The sequence below is a fragment of the Lissotriton helveticus genome, chromosome 6 (genome assembly GCF_964261635.1).
Source record: "Lissotriton helveticus chromosome 6, aLisHel1.1, whole genome shotgun sequence".
Taxonomy (NCBI): domain Eukaryota; kingdom Metazoa; phylum Chordata; class Amphibia; order Caudata; family Salamandridae; genus Lissotriton; species Lissotriton helveticus.
The window spans coordinates 1,590,196,618-1,590,216,934 of record NC_136067.1 but is presented as its reverse complement, the minus strand read 5'-3'; the positions used below and the strand labels follow the sequence as shown (position 1 = coordinate 1,590,216,934).

Below are 20,317 nucleotides of genomic sequence, written 5' to 3'. Positions count from 1 at the left end.
GCTGAGGCCGGAGCCGACAGCAATGCCGGAGCCGCCGAATGTGAAGGGCGAGGACCCCCAGTCGGGCCTGCAGGGCCCAAAGGCACGCCGGCAGGCCCAACGGGCCAAAGAGGCGGGCCATGGCTGACAGAAATTTCTGCCACTGGAACAGAGTCACCGACGGACCCGGAAAGGGCGGGTAGGCCGATGGAGACACCGTAGTGTCCGCCAGAGCCGCAGGGGAATACCAGAGCGGATGATGGACGGAGCATTTGAGTAAATCAAACACTCACCCCAGTCAACTGATCTGGGTTTAATCCATCATCATTCTTTAGCTTACTCCTCCACCCCAGTTCAGACATTGCCATGTGCAAATCAGTCTGACCCTGTGCCTAATGGGAACAGTCCATCGCCGAACTGCTAAGCCATGTCTTCCCTGGACCGGAATCAAGCATCCTGGGACCGGTTTCAGGTTCATAACCCTCATCAGCCAGCCTATCTTGAATGCAATGGCAAAGTGAGCAAGGGGCACACGTCTGGGCATTCCCTGCCAACTTAGCGGAGGCACCACCCGCACCCTCAGCCGCGACGGGTGAGGGGAAGTTGTCGAGCGATGACGCTTCTTCGACTTCTTGTGCTTTGTTTTACCGGACCCAGAGTGCGAAGCCTTCGATCCTGATGAACGATGGTGATGGCTCCGCGGCCGGTCCCTCTACCTCCCACAGGACCGGGACCTGGAGCGGCACGGAGCCAACTGCCGGACTTCAAGCAACTTTCGGGACCGCTCCCACAAAGTCTTCAGCACCATGGCCTGGCAGTCGGGGCACGGGTTGGGGTCGTGGTCGCACCCCAGGCAGTAGAGACACATGCTGTGCGGGTCCACCACGGACATCATCCGATGACAGCCCCTGCAAGACTTGAAACCGGGCATCCCTACGACACCAGGAGTCGATCGACTCGAAAAACAGAGACAAAAAGCCTAAAAAACACTCAGTCAAAAAATGACTGGGGGTACCACTCTCTCCGGACCTGCGCTTGCGGAAAAAGAAAGAACGGACGTCAGTGCGTGAGTGCAGCGTCTAAGTAGCTGCCGTGACGTCATCTCGGTGACCACCCTGCCAACAACGGACACGGTGCCGCACAACGCCACCTTCCGAAGCGCAGGCGTACTGCTGATGAAAACTTTCCGGATCCAGTCTGACGCCTGGGGGTAATTCGGAGGTAAGGAATCTATCAATATGTGTTTCTTTCAGATATTACAGAAAAGTAACCTTTAGAAAGTTATCTTTTCCCTGCCTGAAGTTCCTGGAGGTTCATTTGCATTGGCGCCTCAGCTTCTCCTGGTCAGTGATTATTCTTGAATAGGTGTGGAAATGGTGTGAAATGCCTCCCAGGAGCAAACAGGCTAACCTAAATGGGCACAGAGGACTTCTCTAAACACCTCTCCCTGCCATGGGCATCCTCTTTGATACTAGAGTTTCAAATCCTGCTTGACAAGTCTTCTGGGTTCACATTTAACAATTGGGGTACACTAGAAAGGGAAAGAACAGGATGCTGGGACAATTCTTGTGTATCCAATGTCGGGTTGCTTAAGGACCCTGCTTTTGTCCTTCTGTTTCAGGGATTTTTGTGGATACAGTACCTGTGGCAACCTGGATTTTAGTGTTACACGTTGGAGGACACTATGATTACCATAGTACATTTCACACACACACCCAGGTCTTAGTTTAGTGTGGCCGAAGTCTTCTGTCAACTTGAAAATGCCTTGACATTGCATTTTGAATTTGCTTGCACTAAGGAAAACAAGAACTACTGAAAGAGTGGGTGGGGTTGGCCCCAGCAACATTTCCCGATTGATTAGGGGGCGGTGAGGAGTCACCCCTCCCACTATCCAGGCTTAGAGGAGGCATCTTCAGGTACTCACTTCAGAGCACTATCTGGATGCGTGAAAGAAAACAGGCCTGAACCTGTAGTCTTTGACTTGAGAGGAACCCTGAAGGGCTGTGCCTGCTCTCTCTCATACCCAGAACAAAGAAGAGGACACTGATGGTCCTTTGGCTGACCTGTGTTTCTCCAGGAGACAAGCTGAAAAAGGCCTTTTTCTGGAAGTACCCAGCAGTCAAGTGGCAACAGGATCTCAACTGGACCCTGCTGTTGGCCTCTGTCTGACACCGTGTGAGTTTTCATGTCCCTCCCCAGGGCCTTGAGGGCTTTAGAAGTGTGAACCTGTGGTTGATTGAGACTTAAGACTCAGCCAGAAAGAAAAAAAATGCCTGATCAGGACAAACCTGGTAGGTGTATCCATCCCATGCTCCACGCAGCCAGCTTCAAAATGTGCCTAGGTCCTGGTTTACCCTGACTTACATTGGAACTTTGTACTTTCTGGCGCTATTTCTACTTAAAACATTAAACCTCATATCTCAGTTTCCCCTTATTTGAGTTTTGTCATGTTGGTGTTCATTTGTTAATTAACGGTAACTCTATTTTTCTAATTTAGGATGGGATTTTTATCATTTTACATTTTGACTTTATTTCTGTTTTGGTACTGCATACATTATTTACACATTGTCCAAGTTAGGTCTGTCTGTTCTGTGCCACCCACAGATACCAGGATGTTGAACTCAGGTTAATTTAGTTACTTTGAGGGTTTACCCCTTAAAATGTTGCAATTATTCCTTAAGGTGGGGTAGTCACCCAATCCAACCCATTTAATAATCCATTTTCTTACAGTATGCAGTCCATTACTCCCTTCCTGTGTGCATTCTGCAGGGCAGCTCTGCGGGGATCGAGAAAGACTTGATGGAGCCGGCCAGCGATGTTGGCAACCTGGATGCCAAAGCAAAGCAGTTTTGGTCAGTAGAAACTAATGATAAGCCCTGCAGGAAAACGGTTGACTGGAGCTTGATCGTTTAGGAATAGTTGTCCAAGTCTATCTTAAAAAGTGGAGCTGTTGGGCCCTAAAAGCTGCGAGGAATGCTGTTGCAGAAAACGACCGAACCCAAAGGAGAGAATGAAACAGTGTAAGGAGGTGTCTGCACCTATAAGAATTGTGGTCTAAGGGAGGAGTAAACAGCACATCAGTTGACTTGAAGCTTCTTTGAAGAAAAACAACTTGTAATGTCTGAGCCCAACACTAGATGGCAGAAATATGCAGAGCATGTGCACCAACAGCCAAACATGCTGCAAACACATATTTACAAATACTCATGTTGGACTTCTGTAGCTGTTTCAGTTCTTACTGGGCAGTGTTGAGGAGAGGTCAGAATTTAAAGCAGCACTGGAACAGCAACCTTTGAACTCTTTTTTCAATTTATTTTTTTAAGTTTCTTAGAATGGAACTGGCCTGATCTACAGTGGAATCATTTCCAGACTCCAGGTGCACTGCAGGAGAAGCAGTGTTGCAGTGTTTTTCTTTCTTGAGGTGAGAGGTTTAAGAAGAATTATATCCGAGCTTCAAAGGCGGCATGGCCCACCCTTGATTACCAATTTGCAGTTCAGATATTTTGGTACTCTGGAATGGAGATTTGTTGAGGCAGTGCACAATAATCTGAAGATACACCTTGCCCCTAGAGGAAGATGTTTGAGAGTGATCAAGATCGGAGTGATGGGATTTTACTTTCTTGATTCTGCAGCCAGCCTGTCAGCTGCATGTTGTGCTGACTTGAAAGGGGCCAACGCAAGGGACTGTCCTATGAGCAGGGTAAAACTTAAATCATAATTACAAATAACGTTTATTCCTCTAAGACGTTAAGGCGCCATTCGCTGAATGTTGTCACAGTAGATTAAACCGCACCCGATATCTAACAAATTAACATTCTAGAATAACTATTGTGGTCGATCGTTGACTGGGCACAGAATCGCGTGATGACCCCTTGAACTTATATCACCAACATTACCTGCTGTACAGTTATGTAATTGAGAAATTGTCAGAAGCATATCCATTAGAAAAGGGGTGGCCGGAGCAGCGGCCAGGGCAGCTGACTTCGGAGCACAGGGTTCAGGGTTCGATCCCCGGCTCCAGCGGCAGCTCAGCTCAGCACCATGTGACTCTGGGCAATAGCTCACTTAATTGCCTCCAGCGCCTAGAGACCCGTAAGGGTGAGTAGTTCACGCTTTACAAATACGGATTTACATTAGACAATGGAAACCTAAGGGCAAGCTTTCTGGTGAAAGTTGGATTGCAAGCATTATGTCGCAAACCTTCTTAGAGAGAGGCACCTTAAAATTATTAGGCATAGAACAGTCTTTTCACAAAGGCAGGAACAACTAATTAAAGGTAATTCAGTATACCTCATCCTTATATTATTACATTCGATGCCTTTTTAGTCCCTCCCTTTCTGTTATTTATATAAATTGGTACCCCCTTCCAAGGTACTCTTACGGTTTTTGTTACTTCCAATAAATATTTTAATAGTGCTACAGTCTGTATTAGATGACACATTATAAAATTATAAAATTGAGGGGCGGGGGAGGGACTAGTCTGAAATTCTGTATGGAGATGAAAGCTTTAATTGCAAGCACAACTCAATGACATGGTGCCCCTTTGGACAGAGTTAATGCGCCAAGAGCTTAAGCACACTCCAGAATGGAAGTATGGCAAACAGTGGTACTGGAACAATTTTTAGAGTGCTCACACCAACAGCAAATAACAGTAGGTCAAAAAGAGAAAAGAGAAAATCTCTCAAAAATGTATCCGTGTGAACAACTGCGTGAGAGAAAGCCAGTGGAACTCCAACCAAAAGGTGCGAGTTCCCATCAGTCAACTCACGAGACCGCCCTTCATCATTTGGGGACCGTCACGTTTGGTAGATGGTATGTCCACAGCAGATAGGCAGATGTTACAAGCCTATTCTATATTCAACGTGTCAGCAGGACAGCGTGTCTTGTGGAGAACTGAATAGCAGTGCATGGAAAGCAAAATGTGAGTGAATCAGTGAAAAAAAGAGAAATGTTAAGATTAAGATTGGGTAGTGATAGGGGAAAACCATTTTATTCTGTACCCCTTCAGTCCCAAGCATAAAAAACAGTGCAATAGTATTATGAACTAATAACTACTAAGAAGTATCTGAGGTCGACATGTTTCTGCAGACTACTGGAGCCAGGTGGTCTCCTGCTGCTTCTTCAGGACCATTATGTGCTACTGCTAATAAAAAAAGTTAATATCACCTTATACGTGATCAATTAAGAGTGGAGTGCTGCCATTAATGTTATATCACTGAAGTCATAGGGGTTGTGAAAGATCCACACGTCATACAAAAAAAACCTAGTGTAGCAAATGTGCCACGCCCACTCAGGAGGAAAGTGGTACGGGTGTGGTATGTGGCTGGTGGTGCATTTTTGGGCACGGACGTGGTAGCACACGCATTTACAGACAGCACATTTTCAGTTGAAAGGGCCACTAAGTTTGCACAGACGTGCAGTGTTACTGGTAAGAATATGTAGCGCAAAACAAATGTATTTTATTTTTTTATTTTTGTGTTTTATAGAGCGCTAACTTGGCAAGGAGATTGGGTTTCAGGGAATATTTATCATTGACGCATCACCAAGTATAATGTCTTGGTTGCTTTTGATCCTATTAAAATCTTTGTTTCCATCACACATTAAGAATTACAAAAAAGTGTTTAATTTGTGCTTTCCTAATTGCGGATATAATTTGAAATATGTTATAGGTAATTTCTTCGTTCCTGTACCCCAGCAGGATTTTCACTTAGATCACTTTTACAAAATCTTCTCACTTTGTAGTCAGAGAACTAAAGGAACACTCCAATTTCAGGATACACACACACAATGTAAAGGCATATTTATTGCTCAGTCACATTCTGAACTCCAGCATGGTTATTTCTAGTGGTGCTGGAACACCCCTACTTCCAGTGCCTATGGTGGCAAATCAGCACACTGTGTGCTGCGAGTCAGTAGAATAAACTTCACTGGTGTCAAGATGAGGCTAATCAGCCAGCTGATACAAATACTATGCACAATACAGTATTCCCTTATTTTTATGATCTAATATTGTTATATAACATTATACATGCTTAAATTGCAGGCTAAAAGAAAACTGTAGACAAACATCACAGATCGAGTATCATCAGCATGCATTGAAAATGGACCGATTTGCACATCAATTTGAGATGTTAACAACAACCACCACCAAGTGTGGAACGGAATCTCCTACCTGGGTACTGGTGAGAGGGGTTGAAGTTTTAAACAATGGAGATCCCAGTTCTTGTACTTTTGGGCTTGAATCCACCGATTGCTGCTTTCTGCCATGTTCTTGTAATAATAAAAATGAAATATCAAAATATAATTGTATAAAAAGTAAACGTTTACTTGGTTCAAAATGCTCTATATGGACATAGGAGGACATGGACATTTCACATCTGTACCACCAACTGGCCCCCACTAGAGTGCAATGCTTTCAAATTCTCTTCTTGCCCACAGTCTCTGTCCGTTAACTCAAGAATCATTTTCAGCAAATATTTTGCTCAGTAAGCCTCCCTGTTTCAGAAGCACACACGTGCCTGCACACCTATGTATGAAAGAATGTTGTATGAGATGCTGAATTACCACTAAGCCTAGGTACTGTGGCCTATGCTGCAGGCCTCCTCCTGCAAACTAACTGGCCTAGTGCCATCCACAGTGCCCCACACATCACTCAGTGCCACGCTGCTCACTGTGCCACAGATCCCAAAAATAGCATCGAGTGGCACGCATGTTTAACGCTGGTACACAGCTATTAAAATCACAGTCTTTTGCAACAATAAACCAATCCAGGCAGGCTATGCTTATCGACTTTTTTTCAGTGACCTAATCCAAATGGTTACCAACAAATGTTCTGTGCAAAGGCGATAAGAAATGTTTAACAATGGTCCTGTCAGGGTTGGATGGGGATCAAAAATCGGCCCGAGCACACCATAAAAAAGTGCCCCAAATGTGCATGTTGCCTATCCGCAAAACACTGCTTCAGCGAAGTTTTATGAAAATAAAGGGGTTGGGGGACATGTTTTATTAGCTTCACTTAGATGGAAAAAAAATGCACAGATTAGTTCACACTGCTGAGCCACACATGAATGCAAGTGAGGCCACTTTTGTTAAGGCCCCCTGCCCCCACTCAATTAGCATACATTAATGGGCCGGCCGGAGTGATACCTCCGCCCATCTGCCTCTAGAAAAGCAAGTAGGACACCCACTGGGACGCTGGTGGCATCCTAACAGCACAGACAGTCTCCAGGCTGCCCAAAAAAGCTGCTCACAGCTGGAACTCGGCTATCGGCCCTTCGGACATTTCCGAGTGCCCGCCTTACCAATCCGACGTGGTCCTAGTCAGCCAAGTGACCCACATGTATGAATAGTTATTTGGCAAGGTAACAACGGTCTTGTTATGCAAATAAATCCAGGAGCTAGGGCACACTAACAGGGAGAGTACCGCCTCAAGTGTGCCAGCACTGTCCTGCCATCCTACAGAGAAGAATCCAAAAAAAGGCGATGGATGAATGCTTGAATCAATCTCAGCCAATAATAATTACTCTCGGCCACATCTCAGTCCATCGATTTTGCCCACTATGACACCTCAGATTACACCCCGCCATATGCAAATAAGCCATGGTCTTGCTCCAATAGGCACAGTCCGGTTTGAAGGGCCAAGCTAGCTCCTCTCTGAACTTTAACACAAGTAGCTCAAGAACGATTATGGCCTAAGTGGGGCTCTTCAGTCAAGTGCAGCTCGGTTCCAGTGACATAGTGCGAATGAGACCGACGCCCGGATACACCCAATACGAGGGACGGAATGTCTGATTGAACTCAGCCACTAGTAATTATTCAGGGCCCAATCCCAATCCACACTTTCTATGGCCCATCATGTGCCCCTAGATTAGATCCAGCTATACACATCAGCCATGGTCCTGCTCCAATAGGAACAGTCCAGCCCAAACTGTGACCCAGAACACAAGCAATCCAAGACCAGTTTTGGACTATTTGGGCATCTTTAGATAAAGAGCAACGCTGTGCATAATTGAGAGGGTGCTTGCTTTTAACTTGTTTTTTTTTTAGTTTGAGCACACTGATATTACTATGTTTTCTTGCAGTTTCGTTTGCCTTTATTCAACAAAGCCTCTTGCAAAAAGCATGCATCTTTAAATGGTATGAATGAATGAATGATAGAGCAGGACGTCTGCAGACTCTGTAATCCATTTTCTTGATGTGTGAGCATTCACACACTCATGTGGAGATGCCCATTTTGAGGCCAATATCTCTCTCTTTCTCACACACACACACACACACACACACACACACACACACACACACACACACACACACACGTGGTTTTACCACATACTACTGATATTCAAAGATCAGAATAGTTCCTACAGTTTCCGTCCCCAGACGCCACCACAGCCTCATAAACCAGCCTAAAGTGTCAGAAGAAAGGTGCAAACATCCTCTTATCAATGGGGTCACTGCTAGTCGGAGTGGTGCGGCACAGAAAAGGGCCACCAATAACGAACATTCGTAAAGCCAATGGGTCAGGCCTTAAAAAATTGGTGAAATGGCTATTTTTTTTATTGCAAGCATATGCCAAAAAATATAAAAACCATGATGCTGCTTGAACCGGGCACCATGCTCTTACAAGAAAAATGTAAAATTACCAGCAAAAAATTAACCATTGCACAAACATTTGACAAACGTATGGATGCCTCCTAGCAGTCATGCATACTATAACAGACAAATGTAGATCACAGGGAAATACGATTCTTACTAGTACAAAGCAAAAGTACCATTGGCTTTGAATTACTGTTATCTGAAGACACAGCTTAAATAGGCCGAGATAACTGCAAAAATTAAACAAGCATTCGCAATGGCATTCTGACTTCACTTACCTTTACATACAAGCGAGCCCGACTGGCATTGCCAATACACGTTTGAAGTAGTTCGTAAATACTTATGTGGTATCTTCTATATTTCTGCTGCTGTTATTCAAGAGGCACTATGTGGCACTGAAAGGCAGCAAACTAGTGTTGCTCAAACGATTGCCTTCAATTCTGCATTCGGAGCAGAAAGAAATATGAATTCACCAACAGAGACCTACCTGTAGGAGCTTTTTAGGTTCAAACACAGAAAGGGAGGAAAGCAACAAATAGTACTACAGCAACTGAGAAAGCCATCAAATCTTAAGCAAGGATTGGCTCTGTGGAGTATGAAGTTGGAGCTGTCTAAAGAGAGAACCAAAAAAAGATAGAGTGGAAAGAAAAATGCATTGGCTAAGTAAAGTATTGGTTCACCACCTCTGGCACTGAAGCTCACTTCAGCAGATAGTCACGCAAAATGTCATTCATAGTGCACGAGAGCAAACTAGTAAAGTGGGCTGACCCTCTACCCCATGCTGCATTCTGTGATGGGCAGAATCAAAATGTGAATGACAAGTAAACAGACCAATGGATGAAGAATGCTGAGCCAGAGTCCTTTGTTAGCATACACATACGTTTTTGGCTTTATGATTTTTTTTTTATGACGTGGTCGGTGAGACAGCTAAGCTGCATCGGCCACAACAAAGAGCCAACAGCACCAAGCAAGAGGACAGAACGCTCAACTATCTTTGAAGGAAGAAGCATATTAAACAATTGACTTGTGGAAGGACCTTAGCCAAAAACAAGGGCCAACATATTAGTTTGAAAGATAAGGGTCCCTATGTTTGCTGTGTTAGAAGGCTTTTGACACACATAATGGGTCATTACAAAAGCAAATTGTTGGTCCAGTCGCGATTAATGCACTTCATGGTTTGGGACAAGTGCCCACTCCAGAAGGGATGCTACATTGAGCAGGTACAAGGATAGAGTAATAGTGACTCCGAGAAGACAGACATGATTTCCTAGCTCCGACTGCAGATGGCTGGAATTTCCAATATTTTGATACTTGTCTTATTATAAGTAGCGCAAGGTTCCCACGGCTTAGCCTCCAATGCTCAGTTTAACTTTCTAGTTCTTCCACTGCTGACCAACTTAATTTTTTTTAGAAAATACATTTTATTGCTGAATTTCCCTATACAATCCATCTTAGATACTGTAATGGAGGACTTGAGCTTGAAACATTAAATTGTAGCGTCTAAGAGAAATGGTTACCATTTCTATTCCATTGTCTTCCAGGGGAGGAAATAATTTTTGTTGGGATATCCAAACAGAGTTGGAATTATTGGAGTTAATTAATGGCAACAATGTGCACTCGCACCACGACCGAACATTTGGAAAAGGAGTCTCAACTGGTTTGTCATGGGTAACACTGCATTATTAATCCAGTGGGTGATCTCTACTTCGTGATTAATGGTACTGGGATAGTGCATTTTTTACTTCTAGAAAGCTGAGATGAGCCATTAACATTTTCTTAGGGATAGTACTAAGAGCTCTTGTTTCCTGCATGACTTTGGGTCTGTTCAGTCCATCCATAAAGGTTTCAATAAATATGGGCAGTGATTTTGCTGGTGATGAAGAAAATGTATTCTAGACACACGCAAGAAGAGGTCTGGCAGCAGCACTTTGTTCTAACAGCACTTGAAATCCTGGGAGACAGCCTCGACAACTCCCTTCCCTGCGGCACTAAAATCAGCATCCCTGTGATGATATCCTATGATTTACCTTAACTTCTTTTAAACAGTGTGCTTTATTATGCGAAGCCAGTGAAGGAAACTACAAAGACCAGACTAATCCATCTTTGAGCATGTGGGCTTCCCTTTAAAAGAACCAATTATAGTAGCAAGCAGGTTGCAGGAGAACACCAACTGCTCAGGAGCATGTTTAGCTCCAGGCAAACCGCTTCACTGCCAGCAAAAACAAGTAGGCAGATTCAGCAATAAGAAATGTTTGCATGGAGTGTAAGGCATGAATTCAATTTGTAAAACACTACCAATGCTTATTGTTTGAATGACCATTAAGTTCTATGCTGTGAACATAAGTTCAAACATCTCTTGTGGAGGTGGAGCAAAGACCTTCATCCCTTCAAAACTTACAGTGTACCCGAACAGCAAAAAAGAAATTATCGGGATGGCTCGGCACAGCCAGCTTCCATGGACTCTGACGCGGAAGAACCAAGTCTCTATTGTGCCCCAAAGGGCGCAGATCCGACGAGCACTCGTACACATGCTCCACCCCTCACCGGTTCCATGGGGGCAGGGTCTAGCAGCGATGAGAAGCAGTGTTACTTGGGTGATGGGGTCTTGGTGAACCAGTATGCTAGCTGCTCTGTGCACTCCCTCTCCACAACAAAGTGACTCCTGGCACTCTTGACCTCTTAAAAATGCAATTCGCAGTACAACCTGAAGGGATACCAGAAAAGTACCAAGTAACACCTTGTAAAGACCTCCGTAAAGATCAGAACAGGAAAGAATGAATAGGTTACCCCTGCAATCTGGGGAATGCAACGATTACAGCAAAGACATATTTCAACATCACTGGTAACAAGGCTCAAAAGGTTTGTGAGCCAAGAGAAAGTGCCGTAGCTTGAGATGCCACACAGAGAGGCTAAGAAAATCAATAACATGTTAAATGTGGACGAATGTAATTCTAGATTTTCTGTGTATCTATTGCGAAATAGGTCCAGCAGGACTCGGCTTTAGCTTTCTGAAAAGAGAAAACACATAACCCCGTGCACGGAAGAAGGTAAGGCCAAGCAGCAAAACCTTAACCAATTGTTCGTTTTTAATTGGGTCCTGGTAGGCTTCCTAAGAAGAACAAACCTAATGAGTGGAATAGCTGATTGTATCTCAACCACTGGTAGCTAGCATAGGCTGCATTACTGTGCATCACAGTTTTGATCATTATGCCTCTACTGTGTACATGCAAACAAATGGTTCACATGAAACTCACTCAATAAAAAAGTATTGGATACACACATCAAAAATGACTGCATCTCATTCCATACAAAATTATTGGATACAAACAGCAAAAATGACTGCAAAATTGTACTCTATTATCATGACAATTCAGAGAGTAGGTTTTCAGGAAATGCAAATGTATTTACATCTTGAGTCACTTATTTCGCATTATGTAGTCTATGTTTAAAACAAGATTTATGCAAGGTGACCCCCCACGTGAGCAACAACCACAGCCAAATATAATGTGAAATAAGCAGTGAAAAATTGTAGGTGTGTTGGTATGCAAACAACCACGCAGACAAGTCCTATTAGACTGGGTACAGAGTTGCCTCACCACACAGTGTTACGGTCTGTCAGAGTTTGTTTAGAAACAATGTCGACAATGTTTAGACCCATCAAGAAGTATGAGGGTCTCATCAGGTCTAAGGAATAGCCAGTAGGACCTGGAAAATATAAATGTATATGGGTAAGGCCAGAAACCTACTAGGGAGTGCCAAAAATTGGAGACTTATTATCAACAATAGAGGGTTCTGGGCCATAATCAGTAAGGCTAGGCCAATCTTCATAAACTAGCAACAACATGCATGTCAGTACTGATACTTGAACACCAGACTACTTAATCAAATCACACGCGACACTCAATGTGACTGAAAAAACTTTGATTCTTTAGTTTCTAAAATATTTTGAAACTTAATTTCGTCAAAACAACCTTTGTTAGTTTGCATAGTAGTCTATTAAGCAATTTTCATAGACCACACTGGTTACATCACATACATAACATGTCACATAAATTAGACAACACTAGACATAACAAAGGCAACAAATTCTTACAATTATAATAGTAGATAAACAAGCTCGGGTTCCAAACTTTGCAGAACATAAAATACAAACAATTCTAAGCTGTATAGTAACCATATGATAACTGTAACCTTAGCCCCAGTAATAGCACGCTAAATCATTCTTCCACATGCTCAAAAAATCAAACCATCTACTTCTCCCTACTGCAAAATATATTTTAGCACCTTGAAAGCAGAGGTCCATTCACGTATTGTTGTTGTGTGCCATGTATCTCAACGTTTGATTGACTCTGTCATAAGGTCATGCAACTGGACAGGAGTAGTCTTTATTTTACTGCACGCAAATTCTTACAATTATAATAGTAGATAAACAAGCTCGGGTTCCAAACTTTGCATAACATAAAATTATCACAAAAATGAAAATAAGAGAAAAACAAAGAAGAAAAGGGAGACGCCCAAATGGGTTGCAAATTATTTAAAAAAATATTTTTTTGTGTGAAAAATCAACACAACCCTAATATGGACAATGACCACCCCATGTGTTACAAGACAGAATAAGCAGGACCGATGTTGGACTGGTACTGTATATTTCACGAGCTGGAGTGAAGAAAGCCTCCCCGACAGCTTCTGGTACAAGTGTTTTACAAACACTCACATATAGTCACAATCCGAAACAGAGCGACACAAACACAATCAAAATATATCAGGAGTCAGGAAGACACCACATTTAATAAAAACAAATATAAAAGTTTCACTTAACTTAGCCTCATGTCCTCCAGTCTGTGGCTCTAACTCCTCTGACCACGAGGTTACATCCAAAAGAAAACTACCTTATCCAATCCAGATGCTGCTCTCATGCTGATAGGTAACATGAGTTAAGGATCTGCATTGGCTGGAGCAGGCTGCCTCAGCATTCCGAAAGGCACTGGAGGCCTGTGCTTCCTCTCCTACCCGTTGGAAAGTTTGAATTGCACGTCAGGCTGGCTGTAGCAAGCCAGCCGGCCAAACCGACATGCACATTTCAAACTGAAGAGGCCACTCCTCATTGCTGCCAATCAGGAGCAATGATGCACTGGCCCCGCCCTCACGCTCCGTTCAGCAGAAAGATAGAAAAATAAAAGGGTTATAAAATCATTTAATTATCATTGTATTTTTCCAGCTTTCTGTGCAGCAGTTGGAGAGGGGGGCAACGCTCCTCCGCTCGTATGGAGGAACCGCCACTGTAAGGGATAAGTGTGTCAGAGGAAACGTCACAGGCTTGATGATGAACACAGATGCCTCTTTTAGCTATACTGCTAGAGGGCACTGATATAGTTTCTCCTGTGATTCAAACAAATCTGTCAATGAAACTAACATAATGTCCTTCCCTAACACAGAGGAGGCCCTCACTCTATTTCTTGTATAATTGAACATTGGCCCTATCTCCTTACTTAGAGATATTTCCTTCGAGCCCACCCGCTAAGGTACCTTTGAATGGCACTCTATCTGATGCCATGAAAATAATGACGAGGGGAACTCTCATTTTACTTCTGCTCGCAATGGTAACTGGATCTTCAACTAATGTAAGAGATCATGCTAAAAGGGGGGAAAGGTTTATGAAGTAGAAGATATCACCTCATGCATGATCACCCAAATACAGACAATTCCAAGCTGTACAGTAACTATAGGATAACTGTAACCTTAGCCACAGTAATAGCAGGCTAAATCATTCTTCCACAAGCTCAAAAAATCAAACCTTCGACTTCTCCCTACTGCAAAATATATGTTAGCACCTTGAAAGCAGAGGTCCATTCATGTATTGTTGTTTTGTGCCATGTATCTCAAAGTTTGATTGACTCTGTCATAAGGTCATGCAACTGGATAGGAGTAATCTTTCTTTTACTGCACTCAAATTCTAAAATCCCCTTTTCTTGAGAGGACATTTTGTACTTCCAATATACATTTTCTCAGAGAGAACTTGAAGAGCGCAAATAACAAGTATTTCCACGTGACATTCTTCTAGATTTCAGTCACATGTTCCATTCCACAATCACATTGAAATAAAATATATTCTCAAATGCCTTATATCTAATGCAGGTATGAAATCAAACTCTGGCATCTGGCAGCCATGAAATAGATTTCTGTGGCACTTTAAAGTGGCTGTGCGAAGATATCTGTTGAACAATTGCTGTTAATCCTCATATACTCCATATCATATATTCCATTTCGTTGATGGAAACTTGTTGCATTCAATCAATTGTTGGCTGTGGTCTACTTCAAATTGAATGTAGTTTCTAGTTGTCCTTCAATAAAGACAACTACACCAGGGAGGGGCACTCTACTTGTACTTATATCTTGTGGAACGCAAATTCAGGATGTTTTAATTCAATTATTCATAGTATTACGTCAATTCCTTGAAGTTCCTTCTCATATGATGAACAGGTTAATGATGTACCCCAAGCACAGGACTTTTTCAATAAAAATCCAATTTGTCTCTCCCCAAACAACTTCTTCCTACCAGCCCTCCGCAGGGCAGCAATGAATGGCCCACAGGTTTGCCGGCACACATCGTAGTAAAGTAGAATTTTTTTGATAAGGCAGATGTATACCAGATCTAGTAACATCTTTGTATGCTGTACTTTATTGTGCTGATCATATGGCATACAAGCTGCTCATGTCCACTCTAATTAGACTGTATAATCAGTAAACCATTGGTTGCCTTGCAAAAAATCCTCGAGTGGGCAGGGTATGCTCATTCGTGAGTCCCTGGCTCTCCACACCACTGGAGTCAAGCTATCCAGGCTGATGAAGGCTGATAGCCAGAAACCGGTCCTTGGATGCTTGATTCCGGTCTGGGAAAGACATGGCTTGGTAGTTCGGGCTGGACTGTTCCCATGAGGCACAGGGTCAGAGCTGATTTGCATATAGCCAGTGTCTAACCCAGGGTGGTGTGGAGTGCAAAAAACTATGGATTTAGGCCCAGATCCTTGTACTGGGGTGAATGTATGACATTGTTCTACATTCTGTCCATCAACTGTGTTTTTTGCAATTTTCACCCCGAGTGGGCTGGGCATGCTCAGACGTGAGACCCAGGCTCTCCACACCACTGGAGTCAAGCTATCCAGGCTGATGAAGGCTGATAGCCAGAAACCGGTCCTTGGATGCTTGATTCCGGTCTGGGAAAGACATGGCTTGGTAGTTCGGACTGGACTGTTCCCATGAGGCACAGGGTCAGAGCTGATTTGCATATAGCCAGTGTCTAACCCAGGGTGGTGTGGAGTGCAAAAAAACGATGGATTTAGGCCCAGATCCTTGTACTGGGGTGAATGTATGACATTGTTCTACATTCTGTCCATCAACTGTGTTTCTTGCAAAAAATCTGCCATATCTTGGATGTACAACTGCATTCTTTAGATTAAAGATGCCAGGAAATTAATCTTCTCCAATAATGAGCAAACTGACAAAATGATCAGTCTCCCTGGTGGATTAATCTTTTTTTGTTATCGCATGCTTTATTTAATTTCAACGTAATACTTACCAAGAGAAGACGCATAACAATAGCAGGCAAACAAGTGGATCAATAAAATTAGAAAATACTGTCTTGGCACAAAAGCAGAACCAATTGTTTGTAAACAGGTTTCCCCAAAGAGCACACATCGTTCATGAACCCCTACTTTGGCATGAGGCTATAAGTTTGCATGTCAGGGTCAGCTTAGTGTCGCCCAATCTTGGCAAGAAGGGGGAAGTTTGCTCTCCATAATCACGCTATTTTAATTTTGCCAATTAGACAACCAATGCCTATTAGCGTACAAGTTTTCCCAGAGCCCTCCAATTCTACTTGTATCCCCAGTAAGGCCATTTTGTTTGTGATAAACGGCATGAGAAATCGGAGGTTTGTAAAAGTACCCCATGGTAGAGTCGTAATGTTCCCCTGATTAATAACACCATAGTTTATATATACTTAGAGGTTCATTACATAGATGGGGTTCCTGAAATTGAAGATGATGCAGTCTCTGGGTAGGTGTTTAATTGATGGACTCACCCAGTAATGAGAATCTTGTTACTATTCACTGTATCAAAATCTCTCAGTAGACAGCAAATGGATAACTTTATTAGTTAATTGTTCTACTACTTCCTCTTCATTGCCTCCGAGTAGTGGTATGCCTGCCATGACCCAGCAGAAAATGGAAGATCCAGTTGGCGGCTACTTGAGGCAGTCACTTGTGTCAGGTGCTCCGACTTCGATAAATTCTTGACCGCTAAATTAACTTTGGGCTTGCAGGGAGGGCAGGCCAGTGGACTTTGCCTTGGTGTATTATGAACATGATTCATCTGTACATATGTTGTGTGAAAAGAGTGTATGCTGCAAGGGGTGTAGATTAAACCAAAGGCCACCTTTGCTGTTAGGTGGGAGGTATTGACTGTTGCGCTTTTCCGATTTGATACTCAGAACCTTAAACATTAGAGAATGGAGCATTTGAGAATCAGGCAGCAAGGCGAAATGTCACAATATCATCCAAATGCTATATAATCACTTGCAAATGATCTTTCTGAATCGTATTGAAGATATCACAGCACTATCTCAAAAGCAATGGGTCGATATTAACAGAGACAGAGGCGGGAGCGGTTTCAGCAAAAGCAGCCCCACAGAATACCTTTTGTCTGTTTGTTGTCACCAATTTAGTGGCCCTTTTTTTCCTTTTTAGCAGCTGGTGCAATAGAGGATCGGCAATCGGGGGCACAACTCGGATTGTATCCTTGTTAGCCCATACAACTAACACCACGATAGGCTGGGGCTAGTTACAGTTAGGTCCAACGTAGCATGATCACTGCCTGCGCCCTAGGACTCCAGCGAAAGTTTACGTTGCGTGAGTGCAATCTCTTTAATGACAACCCTTATGGCCCACTCCAGAATGCTATTGATAGATGCGGTATTGCACTGTTGCTATGTCAAAAAGGAATTCCAGTCCAGGCGGATAGGGCTTTCAGAGACATACCAAAAAGTGATAGATGGAATGCTTGAATTAATCTCAGCCACTGGTATTAACTCGGGTTGCATCCCAGCCCATCATTATTTTGCACGCCATGCCACCTCTGTCTGGACCCAGCCACTTGCAAATCAGTCTTGATCCTTCTCCAGTGGGAACCGTCCAGCCCAAACTGTCAGGTCTGAACAGCACTGCTTTGGCTGAAAGCACAACTGCAGGGGGCGATCTAATCCCGCCTCAGCTAAAAAAGAAAGCAACTCAAACTCGCTCATTCTCCGGTAACGCCCCGTCCACCTGGAATACTCTTCCCAAAGACCTACGCTGTAACCCTTCCTACCCCTTGCTTCAAAACAAACCTCAAGCTGCTCCTTCTCAACAAATACTGGGGTCCTTAATTATACTTACTGTCTCTGGCCTTGAATTCCCACGCTATTCATTACTTGTACAGGCTCCCCCTTACTTATAACTCACCTCTTCCCTCCCTTCGACAACTTTATACCTCAATCTCTCGCCCTTCTCCAACTATTGACCTACAATACAATGCTTCTCTGTCCTCCTGATCTAACATCCTCAATTGGCTACTTGATTTTGAACTTCCCATCTGTAAATCACTCCTAATGTTCAACTGAATTACCTTATTTTAGCAAATGTACTTAGTTTGACCTGTCTTTTGTTTAACCTATCCTGTAAAGCGCTCCGATACCCTTAGGTCCAGCCAGCGTTATATAAAAACTTTTTTTAAATAAGAATACAGCAGGGAAGGAGGTGGAGGGTTGGTTAAGGATGGTGGGCAAGGTATTTGTTTCACATTTGGGTCATGGAAGAGAGGCCATGTTATGTATGGCTCCCCTATTTCCTCCTGCCCCTCCATAGCATTTAAAAGCAGGAAAAGATACGTTTAGCCACACAACATAAAATTATAGATGGTTAAAAAGTGAATTACAAGGATATTTTCACCTCCGGCTCTGAGTGACAGACAACTTGAGCTTCGCTCTCAATGTCTATTTGATGCAACTCCGAACCCATCGGTAAAAAACATCCCTGTAACTCCTATTTACCCACCCTATAATTCTACACGCAAAGTACTTCCTTCTGTTGTTGAATTAAAGTACTTGCGTTTGCTACAGGACTAGCACTGGAATGGACACTGAAGTTATTGTATCTGTTAGTCGGATGTTGACTCCTGAGCTCTTGTCCCCCAGACACCGCCTTGTGGGAAACATTACACTACTCGCTCTCGTTAGTCAAGTGAGGAAAGACGTTTACTTGGGCTCGTTAGGATGGTACCGCAAGATACCAGTGGCAAACTACCTCCACCACCATGGTTTGTGCACTGTAGCCCTGGTTTGCCTTGTGCTTCTCCTGAGAGGGGTCACAGAAAATGGTTTGGTTTCACAGTTATCTACCATTCTCCAAATACAATCGCAAAGCACTGAATGGCGACACAGGTTGTAAAGATGAAATCAGTGGGGAAGGTAGAAAGGGCCTGCCTCAGATATCATATCTAAAATTGGCACCTAAATGAAGAAAACCTTCCATATGGATTTAATTCTGGGTGCTGAGTGCCCACTGCCCACAAAAACACATCAGAGTCTGTATTCATTGGACGTGCATGTGCTGTGTTTCAAAAAACAGATTTGCTGGGTGGGCAACACTGAAGCTTCTTATGATATGGCACGTATCTGAAAAGACTTCACTGATTAAGGCCATGTCCTAGTGAGTTGCAGCTCAAGCTAAACTTTTTTTCAATATTTCTTGGCTAATGTTCATAACATATGGCATAGGATAACGTTTCAGAAACCCGTGTTGTTTCCTTGTACAATGTATTGTCACCTCGCCTATTTCCTCCAATAAAAACAAACAGGTTTCTTATCTTTGCTGCAGCATTTACCAGGTCGTGTATATACTCTGTAAATTGCAGTCGATTAGGGCATGGCTCTTGTAGGTTCCCTCAGAAATGCTGCATAAGGCCAAAGGGAGACAAGATCAAGAGAACACTGGCAGTTCCAGTTTCGATCCAGGCCATCGGTAAGACCTGAAACTAACAGGTGGCAATGCCTCTCTGCCCAAACCTGACTTATGACCAGAGTAATTGGGCTGAAATGAAGGTTTCATCAAAATGTTGGCCAGCAAGGTCTTGGCAAAAACTTGACGGATGGTGGCATTCCCTCCAGCCCAATCATTGCCAGCTTCTCTGTCTTCACAGCTAGTGATAAAATTCTTAACCCAGTCTGCCGTAGATGAGAAGGAAGTCACCTGTCCGATACTTTACAAAGATCCTAGAAAAATGCCGGCTTTGGGGATCAATGCAATTGTCTTAATTTTTCAATCACACATTCACCAAAGCACCCAGCAAAGGAAACATTCTTTCCATGCATTATCTTTTGAGTCAATGTTTTAAGAGTAATTCCTGATGCCAGTTGTGAGAATTCATCAGTCACTTCCAGTTTACATTTTTATTCACAGCCTATCACCCTAAGAGGGTGCCTGCCCAATTTAGTTAAGGGACCAGACACCTTCTCCTTTGTGTTTAAAGACATCTATGAAAACTTGTAGCACCAGAGGAAGGGGTGTATTTTGAAGAGGTGTCAGAGGGATCGGCTCATTTCACTTTCACTGCCTATGTGCACCTGGGGCTATCTCAGCACCCCGAGTATGTAGGCAGTTGGGAGAGGTATCATTGGTAAGGGGATTCCTTCCTAGGGATCGCCGCAGGA

The 20,317-nt window shown here is 43.4% G+C and overlaps 1 protein-coding gene across 2 annotated transcripts in view; it reads right to left on the bottom strand.

Annotated features, from left to right (window-relative positions):
* MTHFD1L (methylenetetrahydrofolate dehydrogenase (NADP+ dependent) 1 like) overlaps nucleotides 1-20,317 on the bottom strand; it is a 1,218,839-nt gene that overhangs the window by 716,751 nt on the left and 481,771 nt on the right. For both annotated transcript variants that reach the window (XM_078649387.1, XM_078649386.1), the window contains exon 10: nucleotides 6,152-6,249. In XM_078649387.1, coding sequence (XP_078505513.1) covers nucleotides 6,152-6,249 — 98 coding nt within the window. The remainder of the gene's footprint in view (nucleotides 1-6,151; nucleotides 6,250-20,317) is intronic.